General features: G+C 36.4%; 2 protein-coding genes across 2 annotated transcripts in view; one reads left to right on the forward strand and one right to left on the reverse strand.

The window, feature by feature from the left end:
* The window catches only part of Rpn2 (Regulatory particle non-ATPase 2), a 93,688-nt gene that overhangs the window by 2,845 nt on the left and 65,259 nt on the right, over positions 1–25,584 (forward strand). The window contains exons 9-10 of the mRNA XM_069112238.1: positions 10,441–10,656; positions 12,434–12,498. Coding sequence (XP_068968339.1) covers positions 10,441–10,656; positions 12,434–12,498 — 281 coding nt within the window. The remainder of the gene's footprint in view (positions 1–10,440; positions 10,657–12,433; positions 12,499–25,584) is intronic.
* LOC138179086 (pancreatic lipase-related protein 2-like) lies at positions 12–4,361 on the reverse strand. The gene is made up of 8 exons (XM_069111524.1): positions 4,348–4,361; positions 3,593–3,630; positions 3,354–3,519; positions 2,336–2,484; positions 1,088–1,342; positions 607–795; positions 351–474; positions 12–78 (listed from the first exon to the last, which is right to left on the reverse strand). Exons 1-8 carry the CDS (start codon positions 4,359–4,361, stop codon positions 18–20), a joined length of 996 nt encoding a protein of 331 aa, XP_068967625.1. The 3' UTR covers positions 12–17.

Here is a 25,584-nt window from a genome sequence, read left to right on the forward strand (position 1 = left end):
ACATGTGAAGAATAATTTTATCCACCAAGAGCAAAAGGATATTGACCGGTAGTTTTGAAGTAATAGGTTCCTTTAGCTCTGTAAAGAAATTAACATATATTAGTACCAGCTAACTAAATTAAATTTTAAAAAATAATTAAACAGATATATTCAGCAATTAGCTCTCAAGTATCTATGCAAATTCATACTTTTATGAACTCAGCTAAAAGTGTAGGACCAAGAATTTTCACCTCCTAGATATTATAACATGTACTGCCCATTATTTATTTGCATTCTACGCATTCTTCCAATTCCTCGGAAATGCGTAAAACTCCATAATCTATTAGTAACAGTAGTAAAATAAAACTTACTTAGGATCGAGCGTAGCACCACCCATGTATGCTGTTGCACCGTCTGAACGTGTACCGAGAAAGCCTTTCGGATTCGTAATTGATTCAGCGTAGAATTTGTAGCTACGCAAGTGTGCGCAAATCCCTGTGTTTTATAACATTCGTTTTTAACATTGTACAAACACACATGCACAGACTGAGGCGCAGAAAGCGTGGAAACAATATTTTTCAAGTTGAAGTGTGTCAATAATAGAATATTCTGTAGTATGTTCCGTACCCATTAAGTCAATGCCGCATCCTGGTTGATGTCTTCCATCATTCGCATAGAAGTCTGAAGTACCAATAGGTAGAGAATAACCGAACTGTCCAACGCATGTGTGGATAATTTGAACATTTTCTGCGTCCGATTCATCCACTCTTTGATCAAGTGCTTTGTCTTCAAACATTACCCTAGCAGGGTCGAGTGCTATAATGGAAAATATTTCGAGGTCTAGTATACTCCACTGTATCAACTTGCATAAAAATATATATATAATTTTTAAAAACGTTTTCCTTCGAGTTAAGATAATCTAAGGATGTTTTCGACATTTAAAAATTTATCGTTCAAACTGGTAGACCTCGCCTGTCTTTCTGCTTATCTTTCATTTGCAAAATCTAATCAATCTACCGTACTGTTTTCAATCTAACGTTAAAATCAACGCTACTGGATTTTTTTGGAGGATTTTAGAATGCCATCCTAATGATATATCGTGACTTACCGACAATTTCCGCTACTCGGCTCGATTTTCCTATCTCTTGCGCGCTCAAGCCCGCGATTTGAGCGCCGAATGAGTGTCCAATAATTCTCAAGTTGGACGTTTGCAAACCAGCCTCAGTTCGCATGAACTTTACGAAACTAGCTACATGGAGAGCAACGTGTGGTACGTTCTTTGCAACGATGGGATAAATCAAGTTGCCTGATATGTTACCCCAATCGACGACAATGACGTTCCAATCCCTGACCTTAATAATAGCTGAAAAGAAAAAATATTACTTGTCATAGTATTGAAGTATTGTATAGATACAAGCTGGATATTTTTTACTGCTCTTACTTTCTAAGTATTCTACTATAAATCAAAAATAACAAAATTATTTCATTGGTATTATGTGTGTCTTATAATTTAAAATACTAAATAAAGTAAAATCTGTTTTTAGTTTTTCAGTAGATATTTATTGCCAGCAGTGTATACATTATTGGAAACCTAAATTCTGTACAACTGAAGTGAGAAAGATTCCATGACTCAAAGTAAGAGGAAAATTCAGAATAACAAAGTTGCATTGGATTTTTAAGGAAATGGTGTTTAGAAATTAACCAAATGCACGTGTATTTGCCTAATTGGTACTAAAAAAGAAAAAAAAAAAGAATTGGTAGCAGGCTACTGTACACGCGAAGATAAGTCTAAAATGTAGAACAAAACTGTCTCTTTTAAGGTCTTGTTCTAATACCTTTAGTCGTGTGTACTTGATAAACTTTTAAATCCGACTTTCTCGAAAACGAAACTTCATTCTAATTTTACTCTAATACATTACACGTTATACTCTATCGAGGCTAAGGAAATTCCAACTTTCAATTTCTTTTCTTCCATTCAAGTATTTAGCCATTACCGTCTATAACGTGTATAATTTTTATGGCAACTAAACTATGTCAATACCACCTAATCACAAAATCCGCATTCGCTTAGTTGCCAAACCAATACTTAAAAGATAAAACTCACAGGAAGTTTCGAATAGTTAAATATATCTTGATAAATAAAAGAAAAAAAAAAGAGAATACTAGATAGAACATTTTCGTATCGTAGCGTGCTTGTCAAGTTTCCAAACTCGATTTTTCCGACAAATCAAACGTGCAACGTTTAATTTTGCTGCTCTTTATTTTTGTCTTCGAGTCACAGGATCTCCATCGACGTCAATTGTATTGCGAATTTAAGCGCACGATTTATTTATTACATCGATGATACTTTACTTACCATCGCGTACGAGTGTACACGCCGGACTTAAACCATTGTTAACCCAACCGTGAGTGATTATAGCGGTTTTTCTTTTCGGGTTCCATTGACTCGCTTGGACCGAGTTTATGTCGTTTAGTACTAGGACCTCACCAACTGTAGGGTGTTCTCTATTATGAAAATTATATTTCAGCAAAGTTGTTAAACATAGTTGCAATGTTTCGAACACAGGATGAGCTATGAAAAATATTTTAACACTACTGCGATAACAAGCACGAAAGGATTGCGATGTTTTAAGAAAAAGCTTAACGTAGAGTAGAAAAAAAAAAGAAATAAATGGAATCGCGAATAACGACAAGACTTTATCACATTTTGTTTAAACCAAAGATACCTTTTAACGTTAAAAAGACAGAACTAGGTCGAAAATACTCGAAAGAATGTAACGGAGTTCAAGCTAGACAAAATTCTAAAAAGATGTTTAAAAGCCTGTCGAAATTCTATAGCGTACATTTCTATGGAAAAAGCAAGGAAAAATGATATAGCATAAAAAAATGAGTTATATACGTTTGAAAGATTGTAGGGAAATTATTAGTACATCAATTACAAGCTTTTATCTTTTTACGATTTGACCTTTTTCAATTAGAATTTTGTTGGTATATCGGAAGAAAGATCGTGCAATATAATTCGTTATGGCTTTTAGCTGTAACTTGAACAAAAAATAAACAACAATTGCTGTATGTAAATTTAATGACGCAGTGATGTATACAATGTATACGTTTCATTCGAGGTTCGCTATAGTGATCGCTCTTGGTTAGATTCACAAACGATTACTATAGTGGTCTATCGTAGCGAGAAGATTAAGCAAAAAGATTATATTTTTCACTAATCAACAAATTTTTAATCACTTTCTGAATTTACCTTTTAAATATCGTAATCAAACGATGAACGATCGTGCCATTATGGAAAATTTAAATGTGCGAAATTATGCGAATTGAAAAATGTGCATAAAGATGAAGATTAATAAAAAGACGATTCTGACCGTGTGTAAAGCGTGAAAGTGACCGTTTTCAAGTTGGGACGTAAAACATTCAGCCCCAATTCACTTAGTAGGCTATTGTCCTGATTAATCAGAGATAAGTTTACTTCTGCGTTCGGAAAGGTCGTAGAATTGGCTCCTCTCAACGCCGAAAGTAGCGTAGGATAAACTGAAATATTTTCTTTCGTTATTATGTTATTCGATTTTCCCGTGTCTCGATCGAAAAACCTTCTGATACGAACTTAGTGTTAACGATGCGTTTAGCATTGTTGTCACTTCACTGTACGTGCCGCAATATGGGTCGATTTCTTAGCTTTCTTCCTTGCCCACTTCCCTTTTATACGTTTCAGCGAAACAGTAATTTTCCATTCGTGTATTGACCAAATGATAAGTAACTGATACTCGATTGATGGATTATTACCGGGTGGGTGGTCACAACTACGAATCAGTTAGAGATAATTAGAGAAATAGCGTGGGTTCTTTAGTCTTAACGGAATTTTTCATGATCTTAAATACGAAGTGCCTTAATATTTGCTTTGGATATACTTTTTTTTTTTTTATTTATTAATATTTACAATCAATTCTCGCATTGAGAATTTTCAGTAATTTTTTCTGGCGTGGCGCAGTGACTAATGGCTAATTATTTATAACAAGTTAATACTTATTATAGATAAGTATAATTTATAAGTAAGTATTATAAATAAGTAAATATTACTTAACATAAATATCTAATTAAATCTAGCGTTTAGGTTTAACGGGTAGTGTCTGTTCAGCCTGCGGATCTGGTCCGACGTATCAAGTAATCCAGTAATTAGGGAGTTTCGATGTTTGTCGACTCTTTTGCTATATCTGTCGCTATATTTTGCTATTTCCTCTTTGACTGTGGGTATCTTGAGGTCGCGATGTATTAGTTCGTTGGTGACATACCAGGATGCATTAATAAGGGATCTTAGCGTTTTCGATTGGAAACGTTAAAGTATTTCAATGTTGGAATTACTTGCTGTTCCCCATAGTTGGATTCCGCAAGTCCAGACAGGTTTTATTACGGTCTTATAGAGGGTAATTTTGTTCTGTGTGCTTAGGTTGCAGGATATACTTGACACACGTATTTGCCAGAAGTATATTCTTCCAATCGATGAAAATTTCAATTCTAGCAATATCTATTTTCGACAATTCATTTAGCAATACTTTAAAATAGCTTTGCTTCAAATGTTAATATCTTCTCGAGGAATACGTTGGGAACTTTTGTGTAGGAAATTTTCCGGCTAGGAGCATTATGCATCTTTTTTGATTGTACGAGATTTGGATTTGATTTTGAACAACGTGTAATAATTTGAAATATTGGACGACACGGTAACGACGGTGTTTGTAAAATTGACCGTTTTCTTTTAATTGAAGCTATCAGTTATTTTAATCTGTCATTTGCTTACATATTACAAACTCGCGAGGAGAACTAACGAATAAATCATTTCACTTCTTCTAACTCTCTTCTATCTATTTTCCAGCTTTTGCAATTGTTGTATAAGCGTCATAAGTTTTTGTATTATCTTGTGGCCACGCGCGGACGTTCTATGACGTTAGTATTCGTGAAATGAATTATGTATTTTCGAAGTTTCAGTTTACAAGGATACAGAACCGCGTGAAGTCACGAAAACAAGCATGTTATGTATTTCATAAATTGTCCCTATCAAATATCTCGACTTGTGCCAATATGAAATTACCGAATATTAATTTATTGCCATTTTACTCGTAGAATTATGAAATACTAATGTAACTCGTGGTTAATAATTATTTCCTTTGACTTCGAAAGCAAGCGTACGATGTCTGAAAATGTACTTTACGAAATTCCGCTATAAATCCTCTTACACGTTCACAATCTACAAACGTAATGTACGTTGCAATTTTATTTACTGTAAAATCCTACACCATCGTTACTAGAATCGATTCTATAACCGTTTTGGAACCGACAAAGAACCTAAAAAAATAGCAGTTAGAAAACTGATATGGCATAACTGGTATAAGAACTGTAACTGAAATCGATACAGTTCGAAATTTAGGTTCTGCATAACAGTCATTCAGAGTTGTTACGTCGGGCGACACTTTACCTAGACCAGGCTACACACCGCGGGCTGGACGGGAACCAGATGTCCGCTCATCCTTACTGCGTATCCTCGATAGTCCTAAGGACCCACGATAAATGTCAGTAATTTGCTAGCTAAGGTTCTTCAGACCGAACAAATATCTTTGTTTCTAAATCATTTTCTACAGATTATCGTCTTCTAGGCTTGACACGGGAAAGTTAGTTTTTCTCACGTACGATTCTTCCCACTGGCAACTTTCTATCGAGGGTGGCTAAGACCCTTCCTAGTCCACCAATTTTCGTTTATCCAATCAGAAGCAATGTATACTGCCCTGACTTTCCTAACCAAAAATGTCATGAACAAATCCGATGGTCCTATGCGCTGGACACACCCATCGCTAGCTTTCCTCCGACACAGCATCGGCACTGTAAATTACTTATTCTTCGTCGTTAGAATAGTCAACATGTCATTACCGGGTTACTCTCCTTAAATACATACTGAACAGCGTAGCTCGTAAGTGTTGGAAATATAAAGTTTATAACCCTGTTAATCGCAGCGTTATACTACCTTAACCACCCCTTATTATCTCAACAGAAATCAGGGGATCGATCTATTCGCGGCGTCGATTATTATAATCGTAACGGGAATTTACGACTCCCGTTGACGCGTTTCCTCGCGATTGCGTCTCCCCGCGATTCGTCGAAAATACAAGAGTAGAGGTTCTTCGTAACCGTTTTACTCGGGTCCTTCGTACAACAGTTTGAAACAGTTATTTTCGAAACTGTTTCAAAGCCTCAGCTATTGGTTTAGTAATATAACATCCGATGTAATATAACATTCCAAGGACTGATCGAAGCGCAGGTGTCTTGGCTCGTACAAAACAGAATACAAAGCAAAAGACACAGTGTAACGTACTTTAATTTACATATAATCTCGGTACACGCTTTTTAATTTCTCGTTTATTTTAATTAATCGAGAAAATCGGTATTTGTTGTTGAATCAAACACATTTATCACAAGTGAAAATAGGAGCCGCTTATGAACACATGTGATCAGTATGGAATTTATTGTGATGGAAATTTTGCACGTTAATTGCTCTTAATAGTTACGCAGCTGTTGTTAGTTTTTAAAAGGATATACGGAGAATCGTAATTAAATGTAACAGTACGTGCAATCGTCGTGATCGTTATTATCGTAGTTCAAAACAGAGTTGTTTGCTTTTTTAATGTTTCGAGACACTTGTTTTAACATTCTCCGGAGTTCAACACCGCCTCGCTCGGCTCTTGAAAATTTTCAAATCCAAAACTGTGATTCGCGATTTCTTTCTCATTTCAGTTGTTTTTGGAAAAAATTACTACAACCCGTGATTAAACTATTCAGAGACTAACCGTAGTTTTCTTCGTAAATTATTATGAAAACGAAGATATTGTAGCATCGTCGGTATGAATCGTACTATCATCGAGAAAATGTCATCAGATATAATTTATACAATTTTTTATAAAACAGACGATACTCTGCTTGTCTCCGTAGTTGACACGTATAGGATTTATAATAACGACGCGAGATTTCCATCAGAATTGACCTAACGTTGAATCACTTCGGCCTTGATCCCATTATGGTTGATTATTTTTTGAATTTTCCTCCGAAATTCTTGCTTTATCCCGCGTCTCAGGCACCTAATATTCGGCTAATAATTAAAATTCTAAATATATCCGTCACCCTCTAAAGGTCTCTAAGTGCTTTCCGGGGGACTGGTTACAGTTATTTTTGATCGTAATTTTCCTCTGGTTACAACGAAACGTTTTCCTAGGGAGACTCGTGCATAATCTTGGCCCATTTATTTGCGAGATCCTTGTTCGCAAAATAACGAGGCCCACGTGACGCCGTATTTCTTTGCGAGACGATTCTCCGGCGGGTAACGACGAAATCCACTTACTGTCGACGGAAAAATAGGTGCAGGACAAACTGCATCGATTTGTCAGCGCTGTTTCAACTGTCTACGCTGCGGCTGAATTTCGTTTCGTTGCTGATACTTCCTACGATTTCTCTGTCACGTGTTACCTCGTTATAGTTTGAATAAAAAATACCACAAGATTTTTCACCTAATATCGATCGAAAAGTTTACATACGTATAAATATTTTTATCGTAAGATCGCTATTACACGATGGGACGACGATTCTTCGAGGTATTCGCGTTCTTTAAATGAAATGGCTGCTCATTTCCTAGGTGCATCGTATTGAGATCCAACCATCGCCACTTTTCAGTCAGTCTGTTATTTTATTAGGTTGTTTCAAAAAAAAAAAAAAAAAAAAAGAATGTCGTGCGTCTATTATTTCTCTATAAAACGAAAGAAACCCTTCGGACATCCTCGTGTAATTATGACACACATTTTGAGAAAATCGCATCGAATGCAATCTGAAATCCAATTGAAACTCGTTATCGAAGCTTTGTCATATTATCTTAATTGATTTTGCGCACATATGCATTATATGAATTTATTTGCTCATTTCCCGATAGTGCCATACAGTTACAGAAATCATTTTCCGAACCATTCGCTTTTACCGGATCATTAGACTCAGAAATTGCCTGTTCTTTCAGTGCATTTGTAAGTCGTTTCGCTTCGATAGAGCAGTATCGAATGCAGGAATCATTTGTCTTGCGCGTAAACGTCGATTATATGAAAAAGAATCCAAGTCACGTAAACGTAACGCAAATAAGATTTACGCGATAGCGGCTGTCAAATTGTTAACATGGTGTTTGTTACGACCGTTCGCGGAGAGACGCGGTCGCGAGGAAAACGCGTCAGCGAGAGGCGTAAATTCTCGCTAATCGACGCCGCGAAATAGTCGTTCCCCTGTTTCGATTAAGATAACAGAGGCGGTTCAAACGAATTTAACACTGTATTAACAGGTTAACATAAAATGGTATATTTGACAATATTTAAAAATAATACGACGAACACGCCACAAATTGTTTAACAATGAATACAGTAAATATGTTACAGAAAGTCGACCCGACTTTACGATACTTCTCTCAATGAATTCGTTAGACTATGCGACTTTAATTTTAATCGTCAGACCTCTCGATGTATAACGTTTGACTCTTCAGAAGGGACTGATTGCCCTTCGATCGTTTTCTTTGTCTTCTCTGGGATCATTTCTGAGAAGTTGATAGCTATCGTTTTGGTGTTTAGATGGATTAAGAAATTTTGTCTTTTTATATGTTTTTTCCTAATACGATGAAAGGAAAAAGGAAAAGAGAACTACGCGAGTATTGGGTTAAAGAATCCTTTCTTTTTTTCTTTCTTTGGAAAGATAACGGATTACTGATTAGTTGGAAGAATGTGTTTGTAAAAATTACGTAGGTTTTGTTGAATTATTAATTTTTCCTATTAATTTCATCGTATAACTTTTATGTAACTGCGTGTTAGAAATTATCATACTTGAATATAAACGAAGAAGAAGAAGACAAAAATTTGGTGCTTGATTTTAATGGGATTTTAAGGACATATATGTAACAGGCTTCTTTTTCACAAATTACCGCCCTATTATTTCCTTTTGCGAATTATTTTGATATTTTTCATTTCAATTTCACCTTCATATTCCTGCAAAAATTTGTATACTATGTTATAACTGGATACCAAATTGTTAAATTATAATATAAACTGACATTTTTATAGAATGAGGTATACGAGACAACTATATAAATACCTATTTTTCCCACTGATTTATTTACAATATTTTTAAAAGGACCTTCCTTTTTTTCTTTTGCTAACGCCCGCAATTCAATTTTTTACCTTTTCAATTTTTTACTCTTCCACCCTTTGGTTTATTCTCATTGATTTTTTGGGTTTCCCCATAGCTAATCCACTCACTTTTCCACTCGCTAAAGTGCACTCTAAAACTACCCATCTGTGCACTGCACATATTCACGCTGTACATATTCCTTCTAAAACTTCATTTTCATTCATAGAATCAATTTAAATACATACCTACTTGCTTGAAACAGGATTTCAATCTCGAGCAGCTACTTCATCTTTTTCACGTTACCTTAAATAAATTTCACGCGTTGCCATCTAAATTACCAGCATTTCATTTTACCCTCGCGTTTACCTTTATTCGCAGAAAGTGAATTTCAAATTGAAACGCGGCAAAAGATGTTATTTTTACTCGTTAAAGATGATTACATTGCAAATTATGCAGATAAACCAAATTGAAACGTTATTAAAACATGTTGTAGAAACGAAACGATGTTTCAAAAATTAGCACCGCCGCGTTCGTTAAAATGGCTATTTCAAATTTATTTACATTTTTCTTTCAATTATCAGAAGTTCGCCGCCCTGTACTTCTGGACCAATTAATGCGGAAACTTTGAAATTCGCTAAATTTATTAAATGTGTCGCGTGTTCCCGTTTTCGTTGGAATTGTATTTTGCCATTGTTAGAAAATTTCTTGAATTCGACAAATCCGGATAAAATATGAGTACGGAAGAATTGTTATCGATATAAACGGGAAATCTGACTTATCGTTAGTTACATATCAAGGTAGTCTTAACGTTAAATTGTAAATCCGCGAGTCGTTTGGAAAATTTTCAACGTTTTGGACCAGTCGATATTAAATTTCACTGTGCATTTGCTAATTATTAAAAAGCGAATTATTAGGAATTTCTGGTTAAAACACGAGATACTAAATTTGAAAATATACCACTTTTGGTTGGATACTAGTCCTTTGTAGTTCTACGTTGACCTGTTCCTGACACTCTATCTCATTTCATTCCCTCCGTTTGTAGGATATTTAAACATACTCTTTGTCATTAACATTTACTTTAATAGAAATATTTTAATGTAAATGAGTATGGTCAAAAACGAGTACGAGGTTATCTAATAATTTAATGTTTGCTAGTAAAAAGGTTTATCAAAGAAGAAAAGTGTAATAAAACATTTTTCACGAATATACACTAATATATTTTTTATTATTTTATCGTATAATCTTATTTCCTTTTTCTCGTAGTATGCCCAAGAAACGCAGCACGAGAAGATCCTTCGAGGATTAGCTGTGGGTATCGCATTTACCATGTACGGTCGTTTAGAGGAAGCTGATCCTTTGGTTGCTTCCCTTTGCGCCGATAAGGACCCGATTCTTCGAAGAAGTGGCATGTACACGCTAGCTATGGCTTATTGTGGAACCGGAAACAACCAGGCTATCCGGAAGTTGCTGCACGTTGCTGTAAGTTGTCAGGAACAAATCTCTTTTACATCCTTCTGTCTTGAACTTTGTTTTGTTATTTGTTCCTTTATCGCAGAGACAGAGAGGGAGAGAGAGAGAGAGAGAGAGAGAGAGAGAGAGATAAATAAGATACAAGAATATTTTGTTTGCTTCGAAGAACTTTATGAATGTAACAACAAAGCGTAAAATTCATTCATCGAACCAGGCAGCGTTATGTGATTTTGATGCAATTGATGATGATAAACGATATAACTGATATGAAATATTGTTTTGTATGGAAACAAGCGCGAAGTATAGTGAAGTTCCATTTAATACATCAGACTTTTCGTATAAAGATGACAAGCACAGGATAGAATATTATCGTGGAAGACTATGCTTTGAAAAAATTTAGATCTTCAACACCTATGAGTCGTTTAATTCCATAAAATATTTATCAATCTTTATGATAGAAAAAAATGACAATTTCTCAGATACGTTAAAATTACATCTGGTTCTGGCTGAATGGCAAATTCTTTATTTTTCTTTTCATTATAATGTAAGATAATTAACATGTTTTCGTCTGTACATTCGGCACGTGCTCAGCCTTCGCATTCGTTGTTTCATTCGAACATTGGAATTCTTCACGACCTGTCTCTGAGTCGTATTTTATCTTCGCCGAGTAGCTTCAAAATCCCATTCGCGTTCTCTCCTCTGTTTATTTACCTTTTCTCTGCTTTAGAATATCAGGCAATTTTATGCGAGAAAAGGTAGAAAAAGAAGATTAATCTTCCTATTTAATTCGAGTTGCCAATAGGTTGAACTTACAGAAAAGAAATTTCGTCTGTATTGGCCGATCGCTGATTAATTGCTAATTAATTGCTGATGTGTTTTAGACTACAACGTGTGTAATATACAAAGGAAGGTACAAAACGTTAGTAATTATACTTAGTGGACTAGATATCGTATACTTGGTACAAAATAAGTCATTTATTTATCTGAGAAACAACATGGATCCGAAATATGTTACACAGAATTGTTATATTCGTTTCATTCAAATTTATTATTCAAACGAAGTGCTAATACCTGACGAGAAAGCCAGAACTAATCTTGGTTAGTACTGTACGACTCTTGTCCATCCAAAAAAATTTATTCGCTAATTCGCCAGTTTGTTAGTTACAATAATTTAACAAAAATATGCGAATATCAAATATGGAAATGAATTAATCAATTATCGAAATTCTAAAAATCAGCACTAAGGTAATATGGGAAGAAATAAGAACAGTCACGACGATGCATTCAGGATTCTAGTGTAGGATGTTTAATTTTTGTAGCAGGTTTCTGAGAAATTGTTGCTATTTCTTTAGCGTCAATAGACATCATTAGACGTAATTCGACAGTGCATAAACGTGGAAATGATAAAATATTTCCACAATTTTTTCTTAACTCAGGTCTACGTTACGTTATATTAGGTTGTCCGAAAAGTCTCTTTCGTTTTATAAAGAAATAATACACGCACAATGGTTTTTGTTTTATATTAGTTTATTGAATTATGCACGAACATAATAATAGAAATATAACGAAATAGATCATACCTAATTTAATAAAATAATATAAAATAGTTGTTGTTCATCCGTTATCACCTTATGAAACGAAAGAAACTTTTCGGACAACCTAATACTTTGATTTATAACAGAAAGAAACTAGTTAAAACTAGTTAAAGTTCTATTTCAAATTTGAAGCATCAAACAACCCGTTCTATCATAAGACGAATCCTATAACGTAAAATATGTTCTTTCAGGTCTCCGACGTGAACGACGATGTTCGGCGTGCTGCGGTCACAGGTCTGGGATTCCTGCTGTTCAGGTGAGTACCAGTAAAGAATACTTAAGTTCGCGGGGTCAATATGAGGTTGCGGAATGCGAATTCCTCCAAGTGACCAGCTTCCTGTCGGTGTTCCGGACCACAAGTCTGGTATTCTTCGCGTAACTCGCATTCGCGCGTTTAATAATGCCATTTTTATTTAGAATAGATTTTGTTCTTCTGGTCATACAATTTTCTCCTCTCAACTGCAACCATTTCTATGATTGAGAAAAATAATGCAAGAATTTTTATGATCTAACGATTACTAAAATATATATATCTATACATTATCTCTAACAATGATTATTAACATTTTTCTAAATTACTTTGATCTATAAATACAAAAGAATTTCGAATTTCGAAATTTTAAACGGTCCTTTCTGAAAATATACCGTATAATTTCATCGTTTCGCAATATTCTCCTTTGAAAAATATAGGAAAGTAGAGCTAAAAGCCACATTTTAATATCGTCCGAAAGAATCTGGATTTCTCATTTTCTATTTATTTAGGAAAGAAATGTCTGAATCTCGTTTATCTTTAGACGTCATGCGAAAGAAGGTAGAATCTTCGGTATTTGAATAAATAAGCAAACTTGGTCGTTCGAATAAGAACATTTCCAATAGTGGCACATGTTTTTTTTCCCTATATTGATTGTTTAGTAATCGAAAGAATGACTTCTCAAGGATGTTGTTCGTACGAAGATATCCATTATCATTCGAGATACCAGAAGTAGAATAAACGAAGAGAATTACGTAGATGATCACGTTATAATGACACTGTATCGATTATTGAATTGAAAGTGTATAACAGGTACATCTGGCTGTTTTTGTCGAAACGGTGTTACTGTTAGTAACGTTAAGTGTTACCTATATTAGTAACGTAACTCTTTGATCGTTTCATTGAGACACAGCAGTGTCAGAATTTCAATGGAAATTCCAAAGCAATTGATTCTTGCTGTTGCGTATTTCTTTCATCGAGTAGCTACGTGCATTGTAAGACAAACGTTTCATTGTAAGTCATTCAAGATGAACTGTTTATAAAATTATTTATATTAATATTATCGAAGGAAATTTCAAACTGTGCGCTATTCTCGATGAAAATTCAAATCAAGTGAAACGCGCGCGTTGTTTCCGAGAGATCACAGGCGGATTAGCGAATGAAGTTTACATTTAATTAAATTTAAATCTAAAAGAAATATTGTATTAGGGTATAATCTCTTCGTTGCACGATTATTTTCTCGGGCATGTCTTTGAGAGAAGAATCATTTTACCTTAATCAATTCGATATCAGCTTATCAGAGTTCCATCGGGAATTGATAAATTGCTACAGCTTAAAGATCGCATTTAAATTGAGAATGATTTTTTTGTTTCTTTATCCGCTTCATCGTCGCTTAATTCGTCTTCAGAAGAGCAATTATACATCGAGCTGTCAAAGTTGTGGAGAAATGATTAAATATGATACAAATATGATACAAATAGCGTTTTCTCTCAAGTCGCTTAGCTTTCAATTCGAAAATCACGTTTTCATTAGTTTGTTGATTTCTCTCGCATGGCACGTAGTTTCAGAAAGAAATAATTATGAAAGTTTTGGAAAAAATTGCTGAATATAAGTAACATAGTTAATTCGTTTGGTTTTTAAATTGAAAATATATTATTGTAATCGACTTATATACAATGAAATTGTAAAATGTATGTGATATTTTCAAATTGTATACGACTCTTCCTTTAGATTTCGTTCAGTTTCTCGTTCGTTCGTTCAGTTTCAAAAAATACGTATTTGCATGAATATCCATAGTCTAACAATAATCAAACTTTATCGTCAACAAGAATTACCGGTAATGTGCACAATGTTTGCGTACAGTTTCGATCTTGTAATTGGTAAATTTGTTCGAGAAATTGGCAAATAATATTGAATTTCCTAAAATAAATACAACGAAGGTGCATTATATAAAATATGCGATCTGTTGTTTTACTTTTCAAACAAAATATGCAAAATATACGAAACGTGCAAAATAAATATGTGGTTAAAACCTTTAAAGGGGAAACAAATTGCTGAACTGTGGGATATTTATGCGATATTATATTTTCATAAATATGACCGATAAAATGAAATTCGCATAGAAATTTCCTTCATTTACTATGCGTTGTAATAGGTATTTTACATTGGATATTTTATATTTCTATCATATTGCGCGTAATCTGTACGATTTTGCTCTTTTAAATTATCCACAAATTCGTAAACATCCGCCTTCTATTAGGTTGTCCGAAAAGTATCTTTCCTTTACAAATACGTCTTTTACAACGCATATTTATACAAACATGAAACCTAATCTGTCGAACGTTGTGATTGTTATTTTGATAGAACAAAATGGATCATACGTAATTCGATGAAATAATATAAAACGGAAAATATTGTGCATCCATTATTTCCTTATAAAACGAAAGAAACTTTTCGGACGACCTAATACAAATTAATTATCGATACTCCATAAGAATATTCACAAAGACATGTTGGATTTGATAATAATGAAAAACCATTCTACTGTTCGAGTGTTTTATCCTATAATTCCTCGATTTTTCAACCGATTCAATTTCATCTATTGTAAATTTATCCGACGCTTAAAGGCGCGCCCGAATCTCTGAATCGGAGCTCTTCCTGAAAATTCCTCGAATTTCCTATTCCAGCCGTGCACACGACACGGACCGTTTGTTTGCCATCGAATACCTGCCATTGTGCTACGAAACGCGCGAAACTTTTTTAATACGTCGACTTGCCGAGTATCCCGTTGATCGACGATCGAAGACGCGAACCAGAGAGTGCCGGTCGATCGATGCTTTTCATCTCTGAGAATTTGACGGATCGAACGTTTCTTTCGTTCTATCGTTAGCTCGTCCAATGTCCGCTTGGTCCGCTGGTCATTCTCGTTTCGCGATTTCACGCTGCAATTTTCGCGGTCCCGAGGCCCGTACTTAATCTGCACCGACGTTTTCTATCAACCAGACGGGACCAAGGATCGATCAAACCCGTCACTGGTCCTTTTCTTTCGTTCGTCGTATCTTCGGTCATCGGCAGAAACTGTTTTTTCGCGATCGTCTTTATTTATCTTTGGAGTTTTATCTTTTTCTATTTTGCTGCCATCGATCAGTTGTCGGGATGACTGTTCTTAGCGATGGGTTCAAACGCGTCTCGAGTACGGAGATTCGAACATCGACTGTGTCTATAAACTCGAACCTTCAGTACGACGTTCGGAAACGTCGAATTTAAAGTTCTCTCAAAGGAGCGTATAGTAAAAAAGAAAAGCAAAAAAAGAAGAGTCTCAATAGACGTACGTCGAAATATTTCGGAATTGTGACGTATGTACTCTTAAGTATCAGGTCTGTAAGTATGAAACCGGAATTTGCCTATAGATGGCCCTAGCTGATAATGTAGTTATCACTAAACTGCGTCATCGATGCCAAAAGTCTTTGCTGACATCTCACAAACATTTTCGACTCAGAACAATACAAGTTTCATACAACAGCATAGTTTGCAATAGCGTTGAACATGTCAAATTTTGTGCCTGGAAACTACGATTTGCGGACAGCATTGATTTTCTGTTACCGTTTGAAGAAAACTGCTGCAGAATCGCATCGAATGCTTGTCGAAGCTTACGGTGAGCATGCTCTTGGTAAATCACAGTGCTTCGAGTGGTTTAAAAAATTCAGAAGTGGCAATTTTGACGCGAGGAACGAAGAACGTGGAAGACCACCGAAAAAGACCACCGAGCTGTTAAAACCCGGCGAAACCGTTAATACCGAGCGTTACCGACAACAAACGATCGATTTGAATCGAGCTTTGCGTGAAAAACGACCAGAATATCAAAAAGGCAACACAAAGCAATTTTGCTTCGTGATAATGCACCATCGCGTACAGCAAAACCGGTCAAGGAAACGATCGAAGCGTTCAGTTGGGAAATACTTTCGCACGCGGCTTCTCACCAGACTTGGCTCCGTCCGATTACTATTTATTTGCATCGATGGGACACGTACTTTCTGACCAGCACTTTACTTCTTACGAAAATGTACGAAAATGGCTCGATGACTGGTTTGCCTCAAAAGAGCGACAGTTTTTTTGACGTGGCATCCACCAATTGGCAGACAGGTGGGAAAAATGTATAGCTAGCGATGGGCAATACTTCGAATAAAATATTTTTAATCATTTTCATACAATAAACGTGTATTTTCTATACAAAAATTCCGGCTTCATACTTACATACCTGGTATAGTAGGGTCCAACTGGTATTCCGTACATTTGACCCATTAACCGTTTGAGTGGCAGGGGTCTTTGAAAAAACAGGGTGGAAAAATCGCAAACAGCGCGATAACGCTTGTCTTAATCGATTGCGAAGAGAAACAAGCGGCGCGATAGCGCTCGTCGTGTTTCTTATTTTTATAAAATACATCTATGTTGTTATATATATGCGTACCATTGGTTTGTAAATATTTCAAGTTTTGTTCAATAAAAATTATTCTTAAGATAACGATGAAACGGAAAATACCGTCAGTTGTCCGTAAAGTTCAAATGTACTGCGACTTTTCCACACAAAATCTAAACAGCGCGATCGTGCTGCTTGGGACTCAAACGGTTAAAGGCTGACCAGTGAAATAGCACGTAGGAATTGCATAAACGCGCATTATCGTATAACATGGCGCAATTTGCGCGTTTTAGATAAGGTTCTAACGTACTGGTAACTGAGAAAACCGCGATTGAAATATCCGGAGAACCTGAAATACGTCGATTTACATATTTATTAAGGTATAAGAAGCGTATTTATGGATAATATGTGATTCAGAGAAGTCCGCTATGCAAATCTGCAATATATACGTTTTCCACGATCCGAGGGAAAAAATTGATCATAGCGCTACATGTGTACATACCTCAATTTCCTCAGGATTCATAAAATTTTCCCAGCGGATCTTGGTGGCGGAAAAAAGTACGTATTAAAGTTGATCCCATCGCTATCCGGTTTCCTTCTCGTGTCTGTCGTAAAGTCTTTCGCAGATTCGATAAGGTAGATCCGATCCCGTTTCTGCAGGAATTTCCATTCCTCTTCGAGATGGATGAGCGTCGATATAGAATCGTTTCGTGAACGATACTCATTGTTTTCCTGCCAGAATAGGATTAGGGGTGGCTAGGCTTTTCTATTAATACCGAAAGAAGCTTTCTGTTGTCGTTTAACCCTCGTGCGACGAAGCCTGCTCGATCCTTTTAAGAGCATCTAAAGTGAAAACGCGTGCACGTCTTTCCTCGCGATTAGTTCCATCATAATGCCGCGACAGCGTTTCTTTTTCAATGACTTTGTCACTCGCGATCGTTTTACGAATTTACAGGCTTACGATCTAACGCATAGTTTCCGTATCTTACGACGATCCACATTACGCAAGTAAGTCGAGGTATTTTGTTTCTTAAAAATCGAATGTTAATTTCTTTCGAATCTGAAAGTATCGATTCTTTGAGAAAATGGAGTCTTCGCCACTTTGCAGACAAGGCTTGTTCTCTCGGAGCTTTGGTTAAAAGTATAACGGTAAAGCAACGTAAGTGTAAGTCGCGCAGAAGAGAGGAAGTGCGTCAGAGACGACTTTGAGATTTGGCTATCGTATCGTCGTTCCAGGGTCGGACGAGAAAGTTGCGTATCGACTTGCTTGGCCAAGGATTATCGAACGCCCACGCGGAGATTCGCTGTACCGAGCTTTACGACCTTTGAGTTAAACGATATCGTTGCTGGCAGCGTGATTCATCCCCTGTCCGATTGACTTCTAATCTTTTCACCCTCAACGGCATAAATTGCGTGGAGCGTGTTGTTTCACGATTAAGCGACGGATGATGCTTTCGCTCGTGTTAGGAATATCGACGTTTCGTACCTGGTGTTCAAACGTACGTAACATATTTTTTTTTATTTAGTTGTTTACATTCACAATTTGTCCAATTTGGACATTTGGTGGAATTTTTTGGCTGTTTGATTATCATGTGGGTGGCTACCCCCAGCGGGGCACCATCTTCGTATTCGTTAGGTTATATCCTTTATGAGATCTGTTGGATGTTTTCTCTTTAGTCTTCTTTCTATGCTTGATGTGTTGATCGTTTCCACTGCCAGCCGGTTCGAACGTACGTAACATATGCGAATAATATTTGCAAAAATTTGAAACCATGCGAAACGATAGAGAAATTGTAAAGTTATATCACCGATGTATGCAAATATATCTTGTCGCACTTTCTACGATATAAATTACAAAAGGCAGAGAATCGTCGATTCTCCATTCAACGAGTTGCGAGGCGTATCGGTTTGCTTGAAGGAAAAAATGTTTCTCTCGTATCGGTTTCATCGTAGAGCGTGTGTGTGTGTGTGTGTGTGTGTGTTGGAATTCTTCTTGTTCAGCGAGTTCAATGAATCTCGATCCGCGGTGGTCAATCGATACCAGGCTAGCTAGAAACTCTTAATTGAAAACAGTCGATCGATCTCCGTGGTATCGCGGAATGGACTGTCGAACAGGATGAATGGTTGGTAGCCTCGCAACGCGTGAAAGCTGTGGATCATTGAGCATCGATTACACAGGTTGAATTTACTCGCTGGCGAAATATTGTTGGATAACCTTTCGCTACGATCGAATCACTGATCTGTCTCAATGACAAAAGTCACGTTCGACCACGTATATTCGTATTAATATTTGGATACCGCATTGGCCCCGTATCGAATCATTTAAAGAGATGATTTAAATATCGCGTTGCTTATTTCGTTAGGTTGTCCGAAAAGTTTCTTTCGTTTCATAAGGTGATAATATAACGTGCAATAATTTCTGTTTTATATTATTTTATTGAATCAGGTATGATTCGTTTCGTTGTATTTCTATTATTATGTTCGTGCATAATTCATTAAACCGATATAAAAAAAAGGAACGTTATTTCTTTATAAAACGAAAGAAACATTTCGGACAACCTAATACTTCGAATATAAATCATTCGAAAATACGTAACCAACTTTTCTTTTTTCAACGAGGACGCTTAATCGTTCGGTAGATATTTTTCTTTCCATTTCGACGATGATAGGGGATTTTACTGTCTATCCTTGCGAAGTACTCGAGGGAGTTTGAAATTTCACGCTGCAACGAGCGTATTTCCGACTTGGAAACTTCCGCCACGCGGGTAATCGAATATTTACCGTGACTTCGGCGTCAGATACGGGGTGAGACGTGACCCAGGTGAGAGCGAATTGTTGTATCGATGTCAGTCTTTTCTTTTCTTCTTCTAAGGGTTGATCGTCGTTAATTCTGCGAACTTTTCACACTATCGAGTCAAATATAGAGTAGAGCGATATCTTCTATCGCGCACAAGCATAATTTTTGTTTCGACGATATTGGTTTGAGTCTAGAAGAAAGGATCTCCCTTCGACGAAGAGATGTTCGTGCGCAAGGGAAGACTTAGAAATGTAACGCATACAGATTTATAAATCACCGTAATCTTTGCGTGAGAAGTAGTTCGTTCAAAGAAGAAATTTTGCAAGGAAAGAACTACGTCTCTCGTTGATTAATTAACAACGATTTACTAAAACTTACGCTAATAGATTTGTACGTTTTCCTTTATTAATCGACGGAATATTGAAATCCAATTTGGAGCAAAGCTTTGTAAATATAGTTGGTATGCATTTAATTAAAAGTGATTTATACAAAACGAAGCAAGCTTTTGTAAATTTCGCTCTCTGATTCGTTGGAAACCGTGGCTTTTTAACACAGAATCACGAATAATTGATGTAGCGCAGGTTAAATACGCTTGAACAGTAGGCGAAATGATGATAACCTCTGACGTTTTCATGAAACGTAAAAGAGGTCCGAACGAATTTTAAGCAGACAGGATCCTAAGCTAAGCTCGATTTTAATCAACGCCGGTAATCGGGGGATAAATGTAAATTAATTTCTACGAGGGCCAGACGAGCATTCCCATCTACTAAATGGGATCCATGAATCGTGACTAGATTATTTCAGTCATCGTCCTCCTTAAACCGTGTCCATTGATTTCTGTTATGGACGCTATTGTTTATGCTTGTCATTCAACTTTTCCATTTGCAAATTTTCTCGTTTCACTGAAATTTAAGATTTCTACCTAAAATAGATTAGATTGTCATATAAGAAATTGCAAGAGATTACTTACTACTACATTTTAGATTGTTACAATATTTGATATTGTAACGGTGCTATTAAATTAGACTGGTAGCATCGTAAAGTTTTCCAGATTTTTCTGTAGGTACGTGATTTTATATGCGATATTATCACGTTTGTTACGATTCGTATTTTCAATCCTTTCCAGATGAATTTCTTTTTCAAAAACGAGCACACGTTGATTATATGCTGAGAGTATAATCTATTCCACCTATTGACAAAATCCGCAATCAGTTGCCAACTCGATAGAAGGGAAAACCTTGCGCATCTATTATTTCCTTCTGGAAAGGAAGAAACCTTTGGGACAACCTGACGTGTCGATAGACGACAGACGGGAAACAGCGACGAAGCATTTGCTGTTTTGCATTATTTTCGTGAATTATGTACCATCAATTTTGCTCTGTTGGAACAAAATGATATGCAACGATAAAATAATATATTGTGTTGGCAATTAAGTGATTGCGGATTTTGTCAATACCACCCTAATGACAAAATACGCAATCACTTAGTTGCCAAACCAATACTCAAAAACAGCTTCAGAGATAATCGTTCGAACGAGATTGTTTCGTATGTCGGGTAATTTAATTGTTGCAACAATCGAGTGCAGCCAAATATTTGGCCACCACTGTTACATCGCAGGCTCTTTTTATCGAAGCAAATCAAACCGGATGCGGTCGATAACGGAGATATATCGCGGTCGTTAAGCGTAACGGTATTTGCACCGTGTCTATTTGCACAATCCATAATTTCTAGGAAACGAATAGAAATTCAACGTTGGACGAATCATTCGCATTGTTACGTCTTTCCCCCTTTTATCTTCTCTCTATCCATCTCCGTTCATAGCAATTTCGAGCACGAAATGATCGAGTTAGTCGAAAAATATTAGCCCGGAGAGCAGGATAGAATAGCAACGACGAAATAACGTTTATATGCATCAGAGAATTTGGTTACGTGTCGTTGCAATAAGAATTTCGTATTTCCGTGTATTTCCGTATTTTCGTATTTTGTATTATTCGATGAGCTGGCATTTGAAAATCGAAATAACGTGACAAGCGACGGAGGATTAATAAACTACATCCTCGAATGAGTTTTGATTAATCACCGTGGCCTAGTGCGATACCAGGAAGCAAGGATAATTTCCTTAAATTGACGTGATTATCAAGCTGGCCCCCTTTCCGCGACTTATCTTCCTGATTATCAGCGTGTAATGCATCATCCGCGATGACAACCATGATAATATGTCAGCTTCTTAATTTATTCGATTTTCCCTGCGCATCAAAAAATCGTAGCTAAAATCGTAGTTAAAAGAAGCGTGTTCTATATTCAGACTTTGTTCGACTATTTTGGAATTTTATCCTTGGAACTTTTCATTTTATAATCTTCTTAATAACTTCGTTTTTGGAATTTCAAAAATTATCTTCGGTACTTGAAAAGAGAAACCTTCGCTCTGCAAAATTCTTTTTTTTTTTTTTAAATACAACGAAATTACATTTTGACCTGCAAGAAATTTCTAACAGCCACAGCTATTCGTCGTCGACGTATTTTTCCTCGCATTTGACGATATCGAACATCGCTTGATCGAAGATAATCGATTTGATTTTTAATTACGTTCCATTCGATCACCGATCCCACGCTCGCAATCCAAGTTACCCGTACCAGATGATCTCGCAGGAAATGAAAAATCATTAATGAAGTGGAACCGGAAAAATCGAAGTTTTTTACTCCCTTAACTACTTAAATCGTTCTTATCAACCCTTCCGACGAGGTGGGCGGAACACTCGGATACCATCAACGTTTTTTGTTGTTTAATGAATTCCCTCGGTCGAGCTTTATAGCCGCTTGCGTACGCTCTGAAGTCGTTTTTCCTTTGAGTTGCTTGAGTAACCATTAATCTCCCGTGGAGGGTACTTAGCGTGCATGCTATATTTATGATAATTGCATCTGTTCCTTCGCAAGAAGTTCTCGATGCATTCGCTTGACGAGCACAGTAAATATTAACTGGCTCGGCACTGGCATAGCACACGCTATATTTAGTAACACAGATATTTCAAGAATGGATTAACATTTTTCAACGATTAATCGTTGTAGCCGATATTTCAATCTGTAATTTTGGCACATGCAGCGTGTGCAGCCTACGCGAAAACGAATACAGCGCGATACTTTCTGCGAGAATTAATTAACATCGTAGAACTGAATTTTTCTATCCGAGGCTCAATTTCTGCGACGATATCGATGATTTTCAACCTTCTAAGAATAAAATCTCTAGAATATATTTCATAAAACGAATTTTCCAATGCGCTAGGAATCAAACAAGCGGGTCGAATTAAATTCGTGCATACGATATATTTATCGGAAACACAAAATTCACCGAAGCGAACAATATGTTTTTACCATCTTGCCCTTTTCGCGTTTAAACCCTCTGAAAATTTTCATTCGCGATATTATAAACAGCGCAAAACCAATTTCTCTAAACTTTTATGAAAAATTGATGTACGCACGTAATACACACGTAGACGAGTTCTTTCTTAATATTCGTTACACGCGTTTAATTACCCGGTAGCTGAACGGCGAAGGTTATGCCCACGTTGGATTATTATTTCTCGCGCGATATTGTTACATCAGCATAATTTATATTTTATGCTCGTCGTATATCAGGTCTATAAGTATGAAACCGGAATTTGCTTATAGATGGCCCTAGCTGATAATGTAGTTATCACTAAACTACGTCATCGATGCCAAAAGTCTTTGTTGACATCTCACAAACATTTTCGACTCAGAACAATACAAGTTTCATACAACAGCATAGTTTATAATAGCGTTGAACATGTCAAATTTTGTGCCTGGAAACTACGATTTGCGGACAGCATTGATTTTCTGTTATCATTCGAAGAAAACTGCTGCAGAATCGCATCGAATGCTTGTCGAAGCTTACGGTGAGCATGCTCTTGGTAAATCACAGTGCTTCGAGTGGTTTAAAAAATTCAGAAGTGGCAATTTTGACGCGAGGAACGAAGAACGTGGAAGACCACCGAAAAAGACCACCGAGCTGTTAAAACCTGGCGAAACCGTTAATACCGAGCGCTACCGACAACAAACGATCGATTTGAATCGAGCTTTGCGTGAAAAACGACCAGAATATCAAAAAAGGCAACGCAAAGTAATTTTGCTTCGTGATAATGCACCATCACGTACAGCAAAACCGGTCAAGGAAACGATCGAAGCTTCAGTTGGGAAATACTTTCGCACGCGGCTTCTCACCAGACTTGGCTCCGTCCGATTACTATTTATTTGCATCGATGGGACACGCACTTTCTGACCAGCACTTCACTTCTTACGAAAATGTACGAAAATGGCTCGATGACTAGTTTGTCTCAAAAGAGCGACAGTTTTTTTTGGCGTGGCATCCACCAATTGCCAGACAGGTGGGAAAAATGTATAGCTAGCGATGGGCAATACTTCGAATAAAATATTTTTGATCATTTTCATACAATAAACGTGTATTTTCTATACAAAAATTCCGGTTTCATATTTACATAGGTACATTATGTTTTGGGTTGCAAGGTCTAGGAACAAAGAAACTAATAAGCAGATTTCTATTTATGTTGCCTGTAGCCTCTAGCCAAAGCTATAAGCTTAACCTTTTTGGTAATGTCCTTTTGCTATAAATATATGAACGTGCTCCCTATCATTCCACCGTCTAGTAACACTAAGAGAGTAAGGATCTGAATCAGCATAAACTTATACATTATACTTATACTTATACCTTCAATTATTTCAATATACTTTTCTATTACTAATTCAGCCACTCGTTCTACAATCAGTCAACCTCAACCTCGACGTTATTAATCAATCTGGAACCATGATCCCTAAACGAGGGTTGACACATTTATTAAATCGTAGAACCAGTCATTTTGAGTGCTGTGGCATTTCTAGCGTTAGCATCTAGCGATCTAGCGATCGATCGAGAATTTTCCTGATAACCGATATCATCGTATCGAACGATACGCGGTAAAAATTTGAAAAACGCGTGGCAAGTTGTAGAAAACGAGGAAACTGGTTAATCGGGGTTCGATAAACAAATCGCAGGATCCTTTTACACTTTGACAAGTTCCAGCCATTTTGACTGATATTGGTATCAGTAGCCTCGATACAAAATTATTTCGAGTTTGAATACATAAAAAAGAAAATAAAATTCATTATATTATTCTTTTAGTTATCGTTGCGAAAGTCATTACATCATTGCGGGGAAAAAATATAACATGAAGTAGGAATTTTAAGATAAAATTGTAAGACGAGTTAATTTGACTGGTGTGGTAATTCTAGTGTTAACAGATATAACACGTGGGTATCCTGATATGTATTTGTGGTCATATAAATGTGTGTTTAATAGAGTCGCGAAGTTTGATACGTTAAATGAAACCAACCAATAAATAACACCGTTTCGTGAGAATGTAGGAAACTAATCCCGAGGGAAAGGTTACGCGATTTGAAGGGGAGCAGTTAGGATAGTAGGAGGTATGTTCCCCTCGGGGTTATTTTCCTTCCGGGTCATCGATGTTTCTTTAAATGGGAACACATCCTTTCCATAGCCTTGTGGGGAATGAAAAAGTAAATTCATATATTCATAACCTTTAAATATGCTTCTTCTATTTCTCGTATAACTCGTATCGATGTTCCAACGTTTCTTCGTCTATTTATTTGTTCTTTTGTTAATTTAACTGTTCTAATATTTTCGAACGAGAATTTTAGTTATCTTCGTTTTATTGTACAATGACGAGGTATATTAACTCTTTGACGTGGTGCACATTACGAGTTTCCTATACCACGTTGTACAATAACGCGTCAGAGACGCTTTAACGACAAGGGATTATATAATTTTCATTATTAATTACTTAATTTC

Source organism: Bombus flavifrons, chromosome 4, assembly GCF_040668555.2.
Source record: "Bombus flavifrons isolate JBK064 chromosome 4, iyBomFlav1_principal, whole genome shotgun sequence".
In the NCBI taxonomy this organism is placed as follows: domain Eukaryota; kingdom Metazoa; phylum Arthropoda; class Insecta; order Hymenoptera; family Apidae; genus Bombus; species Bombus flavifrons.

Bases quoted from the DNA above. Each gene is read 5' to 3' on its own strand.
- LOC138179086 (XM_069111524.1), bottom strand. The intron at 3,520-3,592 runs GTTCGTATCAGA...AAAATATTTCAG, and splicing joins AAACGCATCGTTAACACTAA to TTTATCCTACGCTACTTTCG. The intron at 475-606 runs GTACGGAACATA...TATAAAACACAG, and splicing joins ATGCGGCATTGACTTAATGG to GGATTTGCGCACACTTGCGT.